This window comes from Cucurbita moschata, unplaced genomic scaffold (genome assembly GCF_002738365.1).
Source record: "Cucurbita moschata cultivar Rifu unplaced genomic scaffold, Cmos_1.0 Cmo_Scf00040, whole genome shotgun sequence".
Classification (NCBI taxonomy): domain Eukaryota; kingdom Viridiplantae; phylum Streptophyta; class Magnoliopsida; order Cucurbitales; family Cucurbitaceae; genus Cucurbita; species Cucurbita moschata.
Window position 1 is genome coordinate 1,435,876 of NW_019268556.1, and position 16,722 is coordinate 1,452,597.

The 16,722-nt window shown below is 35.0% G+C and overlaps 1 protein-coding gene across 1 annotated transcript; it reads right to left on the reverse strand.

Moving 5' to 3' along the window:
- Window positions 1-8,327: 8,327 nt before the first annotated feature.
- Window positions 8,328-16,536, reverse strand: LOC111432676 (DNA primase small subunit). Its single transcript, XM_023069600.1, has 16 exons — window positions 16,232-16,536; window positions 16,053-16,103; window positions 15,778-15,953; window positions 15,521-15,592; window positions 15,314-15,425; window positions 14,182-14,266; window positions 14,048-14,099; window positions 13,910-13,971; window positions 13,720-13,835; window positions 13,520-13,635; window positions 11,959-12,027; window positions 11,699-11,756; window positions 11,373-11,446; window positions 10,734-10,782; window positions 10,530-10,609; window positions 8,328-8,616 (listed from the first exon to the last, which is right to left on the reverse strand). The coding sequence occupies exons 1-16, from the start codon at window positions 16,347-16,349 to the stop codon at window positions 8,554-8,556; spliced, it is 1,353 nt and encodes a 450-aa protein (XP_022925368.1). The 5' UTR covers window positions 16,350-16,536; the 3' UTR covers window positions 8,328-8,553.
- Window positions 16,537-16,722: the final 186 nt, after the last annotated feature.

Genomic DNA, 16,722 nt, shown 5'->3' on the forward strand with positions numbered 1-16,722 from the left:
ACCCTTTCTGTTTTGATTTGATTTGAATTTTTTCCACTTGTTTTCTTTTTTATTTTTTAAAATAAAATTAATTATTTCTCGGTTCCACCCGTACCAACCCAACTCGAACTGGGTTGGGTTCGATTAGCATTTCGGATAGACTTGGCTTCATTTCTTCTGAACCCAAACTGAATCAGTTCGGTTTTAAGTTCATGGATAAAACCTCTCAGTTGACCCGAGCCAAATAAAAATATATAAATTATATTAATAATCATTTCATGTTAATAGGTTAGTTAGAATGGTACCTCGGCCTCTTTGAAGACACTCACGTCGGAGATATACATTTTTTTATTGTTACTTTGTTTAATTTTTTTTATATTATTTATATTTTGTTTACGCCATATTGCAATTAAAATATTTTATAGTATTTTTATTTTTGTGTTAACAACCTCTTTAAACTAATCATTTTTATTATTTATTTAATTTAATGATCTTTCTTATATTTTTTATTTAATCAATTCTAAAAATGTCATTTAGTTGTCTTGGATGACGACAATGTTAAACTATGTTAATATATTATGATTTTTTCTGGTATTTTTTTATTGATTTTTTTATGTGAATAATTATACATCCATTTGTGTTTGTTTGTGAACTTTTAATATATTTTATGTAAGATTGTATACGAATAATTATAAATTGGGATAAATAAAACTTTAAAAAAAAATTTACAACTCAACAACCCAACCCGAACCTAACCCGAAAATAAAGGGTCGGGTTGGGTTGTGAAAATTTTCAAGTTAGGTTTAGTTACCAATCTAACCAAACTTTTGGGTTGGGTCAAAAAAATCCCTCAACCCAACCTAATCCGAACCATGTACACCCCTATTCTCATTTCTTTCTTTTTTTCATTTGGAATGGTTTGTTATCCACCAATTTAAAAAAATAATTTTTGTATGTTCGTAATTTTTCAAATTATAAATTAAAATTGAGTTGCTCGTTTTAATTTTAGAATTAAAATATGATATGGAATCAAGCTTTGATACCAAAGGATAAGAAACGAATCACTCCACAAGCAAGAGTGATCATGTTTAGCTTGAATGATTCTACATACAACTTAAATTACACACAATTGCAAAGAAATTTAATCATTGGCATGTTTCTTTTACTATACTTTCCAAGTCTCTCGGTTCATATCAAGTAATAAAGACACTGAACTATTATTATATGTTTCATGGTTGAGTTTAGAGATAGCCACGAGACCCGGGAAGCATTTCTCCATCCCCAGTTCCTATTTCATTCATTGCTCTTACAAAATTTTTTCATTTATTTTTAAACGATTAAAGCAACGATTCTATTGGAAAATATGTGGAAATCGGGTTACCCACGAATTTGTTTCCATTTCTTATACATATAAAGACACAATTAATTCATGGGGTGCAGCAGGGTGGGGCCGGGATGGGGTGGAGACGGGGTAATTCTCATCTCCGTCTCCATTTAGCTAACGGGAAATAATCTTTTTCCACTCCCTCTTTATTCCTCGTTGAAAAGGAGATTTCTCCCTCACTTCTAGGTGAGTGTTCGTGGGGTCCCGACTTAAATTTCTTATTTGAAAAAAAAGAAAACTAAAAACTAAAAAGTTTTAAAACCTTCTACCATCATAAAGAGAAGAGGACAAAGGGATTGGAATTGAGGAAGGAAAGATAGTAAATTTCTTGCTTAATTTGGGTTGGATGTTTCACTTCCCTTATATATTTTATTTTTAATTAAATTGTCGAGACGTCCCTGAATAGGGTTGAGTTGAATTTAGACATTTTTAGACACAGCTCGGGACTGTAAATTTTTTCAACTTAAACAACTCTTACCAAATAAAGAACCGAACTGAAGTCAACCATTGTAAAATTTAGAGAAATAGTTTTGCAAAAGTTTGAACTTGAAATTTATGTCAAGGGATAACATAGGTTGACTTGAATTTCGAAGGACAAAATCAAACTTTTATTAAGGATAAATTAGTGACATCAACTTAAACGGATCAGTTAAGTGACCTTACTGTTTAAGTTAGATAGTTAAATGATCAATTAAGTGACCTTACTGTTTAAGTGAGGCAGTTAAATGATCAGTTAAGTGACCTTATTATTTAAGTTAGGTAGTTAAATGATCAGTTAAGTGACCTTACTGTTTAAGTTAGGTAGTTAAATGATCAGTTAAGTGACCTTAAAGTGGACAATATCATACCATTGTGGAGAGTCGTGTTCATCTAACATGGTATTAGAGTCATGCCCTAAACTTAACAATGTCAATAGAATCCTCAATATCGAACAAAAAATTGTGAGCCTCGAAGGTGTAGTCAAAAGGGACTAGAGTGTCGAACAAAAGGTGTACATTGTTCGAGGGCTCCAGAGAACGGAGTCGAGCCTCGATTAAGGGGAGGCTATTCGAGAGCTCCATAAGCCTCAGGGAAGGCTTATAGTGTACTTTGTTCGAGGGGAGGATTGTTGAGGATTATTGGGAGTGAGTTTCACATTGGTTAATTTAGTGGAGGATTATCGGTTTATAAGTGGGGAATACTATCTCCATTGGTTTGAGGCCTTTTGGGGGAAGCCCAAGGCAAAGCCTCGAGAGCTCTAGTTAGGTAGTTAAATGATGTATGATGGTACATGTTTTGTGGCACCAGCACAGCCCGCACCATGTTGTTTGTGCTATGTGTATGTATTCTATGTAATAACATATGATGCTATGATATGTATGCATGTGATATCCATTACGTCATGTTGTAAATGAAATGAATTACTATGTACGTCATGTTATGTATTGTCATGTACGTATACATGATGCATATATATGTACAATGTCATAGATGAAAGGAAAAAGGGAATGACGTTAATGTTATGCTATAAATGAAAATCATGGGGACTTCATGGATGTATGTATGTTATGTGCATCGGGATACTTCCCCATTGTGCTATGTTAGTACGGACACGTACCTTCGATATTTTATGTTCGTCATGATATCATGCAGGTCTTTCCTTTTCTAAGGTGTCCGATGGCCGTTATGCCCGACCAAGTCAGGCTCAAGGGTAAGTATACGAGCCCGCCTAGTGGGTCTATATGCGTGTACGTGGACTGTGTGTGAAGAAGTACGTGGACCGTGTGTGAAGAAGTACGTGGACCCCTGCATAGATGACGGTGAATGCTAGAATGGTCATGGAAGTCAAGATAGGGCAATAGTATGCATTAAATTTCATTTAGTGGGTGATATGTGGTTTATTACATATTTCGTGTTAAAAGACCGTTATTTCTAATTTATTGTATTAACTTAAATGTGTAAATCCATATCTATATGTTTATTTTTATTCATTTGAACTCAACTCAATTAAGTTGATACTCGAGTTAAATTTTCTCAATGCTTTAAAACGCGTCTTTCAGAGTTACAAGGCGAAACTGGTGCTCATCCAGATACTGTCTCAGGCTTTAAAACCCGTCTTTCAGAGTTACACAGCGGAATTGGTGCTCATCCACATATATTGTCTCAAGGCTTTAAAACGCGTCTTTCAGAGTTACACAGCGGAACCGGTGCTCATCTAAATATTTTGTCTCAAGGTTTTAAAACGCGTCTTTCAGAGTTACACAGCAGAACCGGTGCTCATCTAAATATATTGTCTCAAGGCTTTAAACCGCATCTTTTAGAATTACACAGCGGAACAGGTGCTCATCCAGATATATTGTCTCAAGGCTTTAAAACGTGTCTTTCAGAGTTACACAGCAAAACCGGTACTCATCCAGATATATTGTCTCAAGGCTTTAAAACGCGTCCTTTAGAGTTACACAGCGGAACCAGTGCTCATCCAGATATTGTCTTCTTTGGGCGTCTTTCAGAGTTACATAGCGGAACCGGTGCTCATCCAGATATTGTCCTCTTTGGGCTTTCCCTTCCGGGCTTCCCCTCAAGGTTTTTGGGCTTTCTCTTCCAGGCTTCCCCATTAGTGTTCGGTGGCGTTCGGCACAAGGGAAAACATCCAAGTTGTGGAATTCACACGAAAGGGAACGGGGAATGATCGACGAAAAAAAGTGCTCTGGAGCAACCACAACACGAAGTTCTTTACCCTTCCACTTTCCCTTTCTTCCCCTGTTTCTGCAAGCGGACACTTTTCTGTTGTCCTTAATAGAATCTACCTGATTCTCTGAACAATCGAAGCGGCAAAAGAGAGGTCCATAATAGAATCTAAAACTTCCCGTGGTTTATGTTCGAAATTCACCACAGTACCAAATCAAAGTCGTTCCATTTCATTGTCATTTTCATTATTTCTATGTTATTAGGACTTATTTGTTAAAACCTTAGTAATTAATTATTTATTTGCAATATAATATAATCTATTCTAATGATCAACTCACTTTGATCGAGTGTCTTAACGTGCTAACACTATTGATACAACTCACTTTATAATTTGATCCAGGTCGTTAATGTGGAGACATGTGAGTGACAATATCCTAAACAATGAGTTTCTATAGACGGGATCACAAAATATTTAATCACATTAATTGAAAAGATTAATTTGTCACTGAATGATTATATGTGACTCGATCTTGATCCTGAATCATTACACACTCCTGTTTACGAGTGACTTTTGATATGGGTGAGCGTGACTTTTGTAGCCGATTCAATATGTCTATCGTTTTGGAGACTTGACCAAATAGAGAGTTGTAAACGTAATGTACGAGACTTGATAATGAGACCCTACCTTCTCACAAACTCGAGAAACTTAGTTTTTGGTTGAATCATTTTAAAAAAATGTTCATTAGAGGACCCGTGATAAATAAGGTACAAGATGTAATTAGAGAGATAAACCAAACATGTAACCGTCCAAGCCCACTACTAGTAGATATTGTCCTCTTTGGGCTTCCCCTCAAGATTTTTAAAACGTGTCTGTTACGGAGAGGTTTCCACACTCATAATCGATGTGGGATCTCACAATTCACCCTCTTCGAGGCTTAGTGTTACGGTCATGCTTGTCCAAGGCATGTTGCTCATGACCGCATGCTCGTGACATGCCGAAACCTTTGTCTTGTACTACTTTATTGCTTTCTTTTACCGCTTTCATGTTGTATTATTTCTTTCTTGTTTTCTTTAAGAGTATGACGTTTCGGCGATGTCATGGCTACGCCTAGTAGACATGAAATGCCTCAAAATGTACTGTAGGGGATATGGTTGATTGTCAACTTCTCCCTACCCGATAGTTATATGCAATGAGTTGTTGTTCTTGTAGTCTTTTACTTGCATTTCCATATAACACCAATTTCAATCTCTTTTGCTTTCAAAACTCTCTTTTCAAAACCTCTCTCACCCGCTTTCTAAAATCCTATCTTGAAATCGAGACTCGAGGTTTGTATTCACATTGCCCAACCGCAGGCAACGTAACTCCAAGTAGGCTTGACCCACTCAATGCTGAGAGTGGGTGCCGCACAATCGCTAAATCCGCGGCCTAGAAACCGCGATTGTGACACCTAGCGTCCTTGTTGGCACTCATTCCTCTCAAATCGATGTCATTCTTCTCTCCAATCGGTGTGAGATCTCACAATCCATCCTCTTCGGGGCCCATCATCCTCACTGGCACACCGCCCGATGTCTGGCTTTGATATCATTTGTAACAACTCAACCCCACCGCTAATAGATATTGTTGTCTTTGAGATTTCTCTTTCGAGATTCCCGTTTTAAAATGCGTCTGCTAAGGATAGGTCTCCACATCCTTATAAAAGAATATTTCGTTCCCCTCTCCAATCGATATGAGATCTCACAATTCACCCCCCTTCGGGATCAGCGTTCTCACTGGAACTCATTTCCCTATCCAATCCATGTCATTTCCCTCTCCGGTCGATGTGGGATCTCACATAACAACTCGTGAAAAATTGACTTATTTATAATGATTATATTCATAGACATAACTTATCTTATAATATATAACAGTTAACGAATACCAAGGGATTTTCAGAGTTAATGAATAAAAATTAATTAATCACTTAAAATCTATATATCCATAAATTTAGTTTTTTTTTAAACGATCAAATTAATATATTATTTTAAATATAAAAGAGAATAATATATTTATTATATTTAACCATTAAATAAAAAAATATATTTAAAGTTGAATGAGATTTAAATCGATTAAATACAAGATATTTTATTTATATATGATTTAAAAATATATAAATATATATACAAAAAAAATTAATAAATAATTATAAATAAGAACGTCGGGTTGAGCAATAGATTGTAAAATACTTATATAGTTTATTCGATACATCTGACAATGTAAAATTATCGGGTTTATCGTGATAGCTTTCTTCATTATCACAGAGTCATTGATTCTTGCAATATCGACATTAAATTAATTTGAAAATGTCGTGTTATCTGTTTATACACAAACAAATCAATCGAGAAAGAAGGACGTTGAATGCTAGTTGAAGATTCAAATAGATATTTTTTTAAAGATTGACTTTAATAACACTAAAAAAATTCAATTTAGTTGAATTTTCTTTTAATGTTCAAATTAATATATATTATATTATATTAGATATATTCGGTATAAAATGAGAAAATTATTTTTAATTTGACGGGTTTAAATTAATATTTAGTGTATTATGTATATTAAATATAAAATGAAAGAATATATTTATTGCTTTTAATACATTAAAATTAAATAATTAATATATACTATATATATTAAATAAAAATATATATTTAAAGTTTTAATAAAATTCAAATGGATTAAATATATATTGACATGATGTTTAAATATGATTTAAATATAAAAATATATTATTTTAGATTTGAAAAAAAAAATCATTTTATAAATAGAATTATTGGGTTGAGTCAAATAGTCATTTTGCACGCCTTAAGAAAGAGATATTCGTTCATAGTCATATCCCCTACTCGATAGTTATGTAAAGTAAGTCGTTGTTGTTGACTTTTGCTTTCAAAACTTTCTTTTGAAATCTCTTTGCTCCCGTTTTCTAAAACTTTCTTGAACTGAGGTTAGAGATTCGAGCATACATCGTTTGGCCGTAGGCGACGCAAGAATGAATAGGTTTAACTCACTTGTTGTTAGGAAGTGAGTGCCACACAATCGCAAGTCCGTTCATAAACTTGAGAAAGAATTTTCCAAAATAGATCTGGTTGGATTCTCCAAAAACTTTCGTTCATATTTAGTTCAACGTGAGTTTGCTTTTAATTTAATTCTAAATAAATTTAAAATGAGAAACTTACAAAGCGAGATCGAGATTTAGTTTTGATACGAAGAAGACGGGACCATATAAAATGTTATGTATAGTAATAGTTATATAACATGAGTCGAAGCCACAAAGAGTGTTTGATATAGTCAAACATGGTAGGACAATACATTTAATTTTCATTATAGATCGATTGAAAACCGTGTGAACAAAGATTTTGAGATTCAAAATATCTCCTAATACCTTGAAGATGTAGATCCAAAATTTTTATGTATTTTATTAACTACGAGATATTAATGTTCGTTCATATAACCTTGTTTTTGTTAGATGAACGAGTATGATATTGTCTATTTTGAGCATAAGCTCCCATGGTTTTGCTTTGGGCATCTCCGCTTTGGTCATCCCCAAAAGGCCTGAGATAGTATTCCTTGATTATAAATTCATGATCATTCCTTAAATCAGCCCATGTAGAATTTCCATCCAATACCACCCCTTGAACAAAGTATGCCTCCCGTTAATCGACTTTTTTTTTTTTTTTTTTACTTTACGAATCTTCGAACAAAGGAACAAAGTGCACCCTTTGTTCGATACTTTAGACACTTTTTGACTATGCCTTCGAGGCTCACAATACTTTGCCCGACATTTGAGGATTTGCCAATCTATTGGCATGGCTAAGTTTAAAGCATGACTCTAATACCATGTTAGATGAATACGACTCTCCACAATAGTATGATATTGTCCACTTTGAGCATAAGCTCTCATGGCTTTGCTTTAGGCTTCTCCAAGAGGCCTCATACCAATGAACATAGTATTTCTTGATTATAAATCTATTATCCTTCCCTAAATTAGGGAACGTGAGATTTTCATCCAACAACTTTTAGATATACAATCAAAATAATGGGATTGCCCCAGGGGATCAAATAAAGATTGATAACTGATTCATGAGCAAAATAACTACGACAAGAAACCTAAAAAGGTCACGGGCCCTTAATTGATCATAACGATATCGTGGAAATGCTGCACGAACCCATATATATTATAAAAAGAAAGAAAATCACCTTAATACTAAACCAGATCGAGTCCGGGAAGCCTTAAACCATCAAATGTAAATCATCAGAACACCCAAAGAAACAACCATCAGTTCTCCAGCTAACTCTAATCGTAATGAAAATAATCTGTCAAGTCTTTTAGCCTCATGTCAATAAATTAGCCAAACATTACATATACAGAGCGATCCTTTCAACATAATTAAGTTACCTCTGGTTATATTTACACTGCAGTTTTAAGATTTTGCAGAAAAGTATGGAACACTTCTAGAAGCTAAAAAAGGGTGTGCTTACTTAATATAGCTCTCTACCAACTCAGAGGATTCTTCGACTGTTGAACTTTAGCATTGTAGGAAGATTCTATCTCCTCCTGCAAGAAACAAGAATCATGGCTGAGAGCTCTATCTCACGAAAGATAAAATATTCGTGCATTTAAAGCGTGTTTGAGTGTTAAAAGAGGAGGGTAATGACGCAATATCTACCACTCAAAAGTGTGCATAGATATGAAAATATTATTACTCAACGAAAGAATACAGATTTAAGAATAAGAAAAAGAATTGGGATCGAATGTTCAATCTTCATTGATATTCACGACCTTTAAATAGGATACAAGATACTAAATAATATCTACCAAGAAAATATAAACTAACTAAATCCTGATAATAAAATAAAATATACTACTATTCAAATTCAACTGATTCCGATATCTAAGATATATTTCCTAACTAATATATTCTGGAAGATTACGAATATCATATATTCCATAACTAATTCAAACTAAAATAAGTTGCACTAAATTGTGACAGGTAAAAAGTGTCGCAGACCCTACATTTTAGCTACAAAAGTTTATATCATTCAAACATGTAAAGCATGAAATGCAAAAGGAAGAGGTTACAATATCTTGTAAGCCAACCTCAGTGCCTCCCTGTACTTTTGCCATATAGCAGTAGAAAAAATCACTAATAGAAGATGGCTATATCCATAACGTACAACTTAGACAAATTCCAATCGGACATAAATAACAAGCTCAAGACGGTTAAAATGCTGCCAATAACTAAATAATAATGTGGCTGCTTTAGATTGTTTGGGGCTTTCATGGTGTGTAATAGGGACTTTGGTATTGGGAACCACGACTCTCCACAATTGTATGATATTGTCCACTTTGAGCATAAACTCTCGTGACTTTACTTTTGGTTTCTCCAATAGGCCTCAAACCAAAAGAGATACTAGTCCTTACTTATAAACCCATGATCATCTCCTTAAATAGCCAAGGCTAGACTCCCTCCTAACAACCCACAACATTCAACATTCGGCTCTTTCATGGAGGAGATCTTGATGAACTCTCCATCTCAGCATGAAGGGAAAGACTTGTGGTAGGGGCTTATTTTGCTATTTTGTGGGGGGAGCTCAATAGGATCAAGCCCAATAATTATATTAACCCATTGTATATTTATTATTAGAAAAGTGAATTAAGTATTTTAGAATAAAGATACCTAGAAAAAATTTAGATATTTTAGGAATAAATTGTCTGGCCTCTATTATAAATACCCCTCTGCCCTCCTACCTACATTTTCATCCCAACATGTCTCAGGCAATCTCAACTAGAGCAAAGTACCCCTCTATCCTACCTAAGTTTTCATCCAAACAAGTCCCGAGCAGTCTAAATTAGAGAAAAGTACCCCTTTACCCTATTTAGGTTTTCATCCCAACAAGTCTTAGACAGGCTTAGTGGGAATAGTATTCTAGAGAGTGTCTAATAATCTCTTCTCAATAAAGAGTGCGAGTGTTTTCCACACAGAGTTGTGTTCAACCGTTCGTTCTTGTAGTTGAGGATCCTTTTGTGAGCTAGATTTTTTGTATGCCCTCATATATTCTTTATTTTTCTCAAAGTAAGCTCAATTTCGTATTGAAAAAATAAAAATAATGCGGTTATTCCAGAAAATGATGCAAGAAAATATGAACGTAGTTCTACCTAAGTAGCCTAGCTTCAACCTTTAACCTTTTCTTTTTACAAAGGAACAAATTTTGCATTGATATTTGAAAAGATACAAACCACCAAACCTTCTAAAAGAGAGCCTATCAAGGTACGCCACCACGAATAAACTACACATTCTACAGAATAAAACCACAAGAAAGCAAGCAAACAAACTATAAAGCTATATAATTAGTAGCCTAGTTCTTCTAATAGACTAATAATTACCCTGCACAATTTAGAGCATACAAGAATGATGATCTAAAACTTGGAAGGTCAGATATTCACTCCATATATTAAGAAAGAATTACCTTGCATGATTTCAGTAATGGCTGTAAGAATGCCGATCTGAAAAACCTAATCGACTCCCCAAGAGAGGTTCTATCCCAGTCTGTCATAAAGCAAAAAGATTTATAAGAGCATTAGTTTATCTCTAATATTAAGTTATCCTACCGCATCTACCCAAGCAAAGAAAGTAGGAGCTTCTCGAATCTATAGTGAAGATTGCAGCGTACCAGTCTCACTATCTACTTCCATATCTGCTGCATTAAGTTCTTCTAGGAGCTGCAATCATTATTATAATTCAAGTTATTGATCAGAACCCTAAGCATAATAGATGGTCATGGAGTCTGCCTAGCTTATTCAATTGTCACTATATATGAAAAATGGTCTATTTATAATAAAAAGCTAGTAAAGATAATAGGGTAGATAATTATACATAGTAGATGGTTATATTTGGTAAAGTTATATAGCGTAAACTGAACCACCATATATATACTCTAAGGCAATACTTAAAATGTATTTTCTGCTTTTTTGAATTCTCTCTTACGGTGCATACATAAAGTCATCAATATAAACCTTATTCTCTCTTTACTGTACATACATAGAGCCATCAATATAAACTTTTAGTCAATCTTACCATATACATATGTAAAGCCATCAATATAAACTTTTAGCCAACATTACTCCTTGCATTTTCTCTTTCCTGTTCTTTGTGTTCATCTAGATCGAGTGTGTGTGTTGTTGCGTGATCTTAACACTAACCACGACAAATTCCCACGTACTAAATTGAAAATTAAACATTTTCCTCGCTGCAAATCAATTGGCAAAGACATAGTATGTATGCTATATCCCTTTATTTCTTGTTGTTTTACCTGGGCAACAGTTGGCACAGTAGTAGGATCAAACTCATCACAGCGTTCAGGGTCAATCGGGACACAGATACGACCTGGAATAAAAAGGTACAGTAAGATTCAATAATATGTAAACACATTTTCGCTTCACAAAAGTGAAAACATTGCATCCTTCATACTACTACCCAAATTACTTGCAGGATTCCAAAACAAGTGCATTTTAATGATTATTTTATCAAAATATTTTTCGATATGAACCTTAAAGAATTTAATTTTAGATTGAGACCACATTGAGGTTTCGGCAAGTCAAAACTCATCTAATATTAGCATTTAGTTCCAACACTGACCTGTTTTGGGATGAACACAGAATGGTGCTTTTAGCAGATGGTTCATGTGTTTAGTAACCTGAAGAATAAAGAACTTGCCTCATCAAGGGAGTAAACTAAAATCAGCTTTAACAAGTAAATTTGAAATTTTGGTTGCAATCCCTATGCACGCCAATTAGAGATCGAAAATGTAACGAATCAAATTGCTAGAATAGATTGACCTAATTCAATAAATGGAGAAAAAAAAATCTAGTTAAGATAAAGTCATGTAAGAAACGTACCTCCAAATCAAGCCTAGGGTAGGTAAAAGAGAAAACGATCTCTTCAACATGCCTACGCATTCCTGGTGACTGAAAAAAAGGAAAATGTCACAGTTATTGTCTAAATGTAGCACAAGGAACTCTACACTTCCTAAACTCATCATAGAAGACTCAAAAAGAGAAAATAAAATGTAGCAGCAGGACACATCCAGCCGCCGTACAAAACATGACAGAAAAGAAAAAAAGAAAGGGGAAAATGAAGCTAGATGATTGAGAAAAGGCAACTAAAAATAAAGACTACAGTTATTTGGATTGCATATGATAAATGTTGAAATATATACGTTAGTATCAGTCTAAATACTATAAAAAAATCAAGCTTTAATTGAAAAAAATGAAAGAATAGAGAAGAGCCAAAGCCTTGCAACACGAGCCAACAAAAAACGGACTTACAAAAGGGGAAAACCAAAAGGAGCCAAAAAAGAAATCCATTCCAAAAAAGAGAAAGAAAACCTAATAAATAATTACAGAACGGTGCCTATCATATTAAAAGATTACTTATATGCTCTTGAATGTTGTCCCTTCTCTAGAAAAGGGCTTGAGAGATCTATCAAATCTGGCACAAGGATGACTGTCCATGGAGGTGAAGTGTTTCATGCCATTTGCAAAAAAAAAAAAAAAATCATGGAAACTTTGGAGTTAGAGAAACAAACTCTTTTTTAGTCTCAAACTCTTTTTTAATCTTTGGTAGAGAACGGGGCAGATGGGTTTGTTGATTGGACAAAGGTGTTAATTGGGGGCCCTTTACCAGAAGAAATATGAGAGTGATCGACCATAAATGTGAGATTTATTGGAAATGACTCGCGATCGAAATATGTCGAAACAAATAGAAAAAGCAAAATGAACAACTTGAGGGAAGAGTTTTTGAAACAAAAAAATCTTAAGCACTTAGCTTTTCAATTCTCGTCGCATATATCTCATGAGAATTTATAGTGGAGAAACGACAACGAATTTCCTAAACTTTCTCCTCAACTTGCGCACCACTAACTATCTTCCTAACTAAAAACTAACCATTTTCCTAAACCTATTCAAGCCAATTTTTTTACCAAGTCAAGCTTATTGACTCACAAGATCTACGGCTTTGACAATTAGGCTGGATTATTGGGGAAGGGTAGAGGATATCAGTTAAAGCTTTTAAGAACTTGGCATATGAGGAGAAAAGGTGTAAGAATTTATCATAGGAGGACAAAAGCTAAGAGGGTGAACTGACTTCAAGGGGGCTTTTGACTGTTGAGTGAAGTTCTTAGAACACAAAGTAGCTCTTGCTCGGCAAAGTCCTTTAGAAAATAGTAGCTCCTTTTTCTTCCTCAAGCTCAAAACCTATGTTTGCTTCCCTAAGGAAATTACCATGTACGATGGCTATCCCTCCCCTGATTGGTAAGCTGAGTTGGAAAAACGAAAGCATAAACAGAAAAGAGAAAAAAAAAATCAGTAAATCACTTCTAAGTTCTCAACACAAAGTCCTCGTCAGTGAACAGTTCCAAGTTGTAATTTCTTGCAAGTATGAGAAAGATGTTGATTCTACCTTATGTTTCCCTGATTGCAACATATTCTTTAGTTGCTCCCATCTTACTAAATTAACATCATTTTTAGAAGGTCGCCTATTATCTTGCCACCTTCCCCGAAGCTCCGAGGTAATGGCTGCAAGAGAAACTCTATTAGTATCTAACGTATAGATTATCATACTGACAGTACTTACCTGAGACAAATACATAAATCACTTACATTCATCATGAATCATATCTAATATTTTCTCATATCTCTCCTCAGTTGAGAAAATCTTTTGACTACAAAGCAATTTTGATTCAAAACTATCCTTGAGAACTTCTATGTATGATCTCCTGGAACAAAATACATAAGTTAGCTGATAGAAAAAGAAAGTGACCGAATCATCACATCATTAAGAACCACTTACGCGAGAAATGGATGAAGAACCGGACCCGTTAGAGAAATTTTCTTGCGACTATTTTCATTACCCTGCACATCGATCATATTCAACTCCATAGCTCAAGACACTAAAATTCACCAATATTTTATAGCAACATAGTATAACCTGATATAAATGGAAATAGTCAGCAATGGCAGCTCGCTGTTCATTAGACAACCTGAAGAGTGACGGTGGAAATTTTAGACCTTTACAAAGAATATATTTGACTGTAAATTCAACAATTTGATTACTAGCTTTACCTTCTTGCTTTGCCATCACAGACCCAACAATGAACACCACGTCGACCACTAAATACCCACAGAATGTGGTTAAATCCGAAGTCATCTGCAACACAAATTTCAAGTGTATCGGTGGGACTGAATAGGAAACCATGCGCTATCTAATCATAGGGCTGCAATTGGAAACTTAATTCTCAGATGCATTGGACAATGTCACAGTGCCATGTTTTTCAAAATCTCTTCGAAAAAATTGTTGTGAGGCTCAATGTATGGACATATTTAAATAAAGATAAGCATTGCAAATATAACTGGCTGCAGGAGACAAAGTAGTAATACAGAACAGAACTGACAGTAAGCCAGTAATTAATAATCTGGAATTTTTTAGAATGCACAACACCTTTTACACATTCTACTTCCTCCTTCTCTTCTAGACAAAATATGTTGAAGTAAGAATTTAGAAATAAGTTAAAAAGAAGTAAGTACACTAAAGAGCTCAGTATGGAACATCTCATTCTCAAAGTGAAAAAAGAAATAGGCTTAGGCATCGGATCAGGGAGGGGAAACTACCAAGAAGGTAAGTGATTTCCCTAAAAAGACTAACATTCATTGACATGCAACCTGCCCATCGCTAGCAGATATTGTCTTCTTTAAACTTTCCCTTTCGGGCTTCCCCTCAAAGTTTTCAAAACATGTTTGCTAGGTAGAAGTTTCCAAACCATTATAAATAATGCTTCGTTCTCCTCCACAACCAATGTGGGATCTCACAATCCACCCCTTTTGGGGCCAGCGTCCTTGCTGGCACTCGTTCCCTTCTCTAATTGATGTGGGACCCTCAATCCACCTCCTTCGACGCTCAGCCTCCTTGCTGACACATCGCTCGGTATCTGACTCTGATACCATTTGGAACAGCCCAAGCCCACCGCTAGCAGATATTATCCTCTTTGGGCTTTCCCCTCAAGGTTTTTAAAACATGTCTGATAGGGAGAGGTTTCCAAACCCTTATAAAAATGCTTCATTCTCCTCCCTAACCGATGTGGGATATCACACAACCTTCCTTGTGCTCATTCATTTTCAAATTAAGAGTTTGTGAGAATGCATGCAATCATACTCATTTCTTGAACGACTTTTTAGATACAGATGACGAGTTTCTTACCTCGGAGAGTAGTATCAATCACTTTGATCGCAGCAGTCATTAAAGGCCAGCAATCCAAGCAAACATCAGCTCCAGAACAACAATATCTAACATCATCATAATCGGTCATATCCTGCATATGGAGGAATTTCCACGATTAGTTTATCAACGAAAAGGATTTCATAATTAAATTAGAATACCGAGCATATTAACAAACAATCTGCTTACAATATCAAAAACTAGCTCTCTCTCCACTGGAGTAAATACATTAGCACCAGCATATGCGTGTCTCTTTGCAGGCTGAAGCAGAATAGTTGAAATGTGTGAGAGACAGATGAATATTACAAAAAGGAAAAAGGCTCATTCAAATAAATAATACACAAAAACAAGTATCCAAAATGTTTGAAGCCTTCACTTCTTGAAACAAATCTGATTATTTAATACCAAATTATGAAAAAAGAGCAACAGGGAAGAATTTTGCTTACATCCACGCTGTATACAGGCCCAATATCAATTTTAAATGGACATTTTTCCTTGGTCGAACTTTCCATTTCAGATAAACTGTTGAAAGATTGAAACCGTAGATAAATATCATTATCCAAGGTGAATGAAAATTCTCTCCGCCCAATATAGGAATGATCACTGCCCGGATGCTTGCCATCTACAACCACATTAAGCAGGAAATTTGCATATTCAATATTAATTAGCTTCTTTTGACGGGATAATATTTTATTTCTGATTCCAAGAATCAAGGGCGTACCATTTCCATAAGACATCCATTTGAAAAAATCAGCAAAAGGAAAAAGCTTGCCTACAACAATCACATTTCATATCATTTCAGTAGCAGAATAAACACAGAACAGACAAGTGAACTAAATTTGATGGGATAATTCAACACAGAAATTTCTAAAAAAATCGAAAAAGGTATAAATGGTGCACCGTAGTAAATTTCGAGATAATTCGCATCGAATCCATTAGAAACAATGTTCTTCGGCTTCTGTTCATTCCCGTCAATTACCATATCGCTTCCGCCATTCTCAGCCGCTTCGTGAACCATTTTCGCCACAGCACTCTGTATACTACTGCACGATTGAAGCGGCGAAGGAAAAATTTAACGAAAAACAGAACAAAAACCTAATAGGATAATGAATCGCAGTGGAAACAGATTATGAAGTTCGATCGGAAAATTGGAGCACTGGGATTCGACGCCGCAGACGCAAATATAATTAGGAACAGAAATGGCGGGAGTCCACTGAGAAATTGGGGCAAGAAGGAAGTTTAGGCGGGAAGTTGCCCCTTCCTCTCGGTTCGGCCGGTTCGGTCTGTTTGAACCGATGGTAATGAAAATATGTGCCATGTATAAAATAAAAAATTGTTCGATTATAAACTTATTTTAATTATTGCTATATATATATGTGTGTGTATGTATG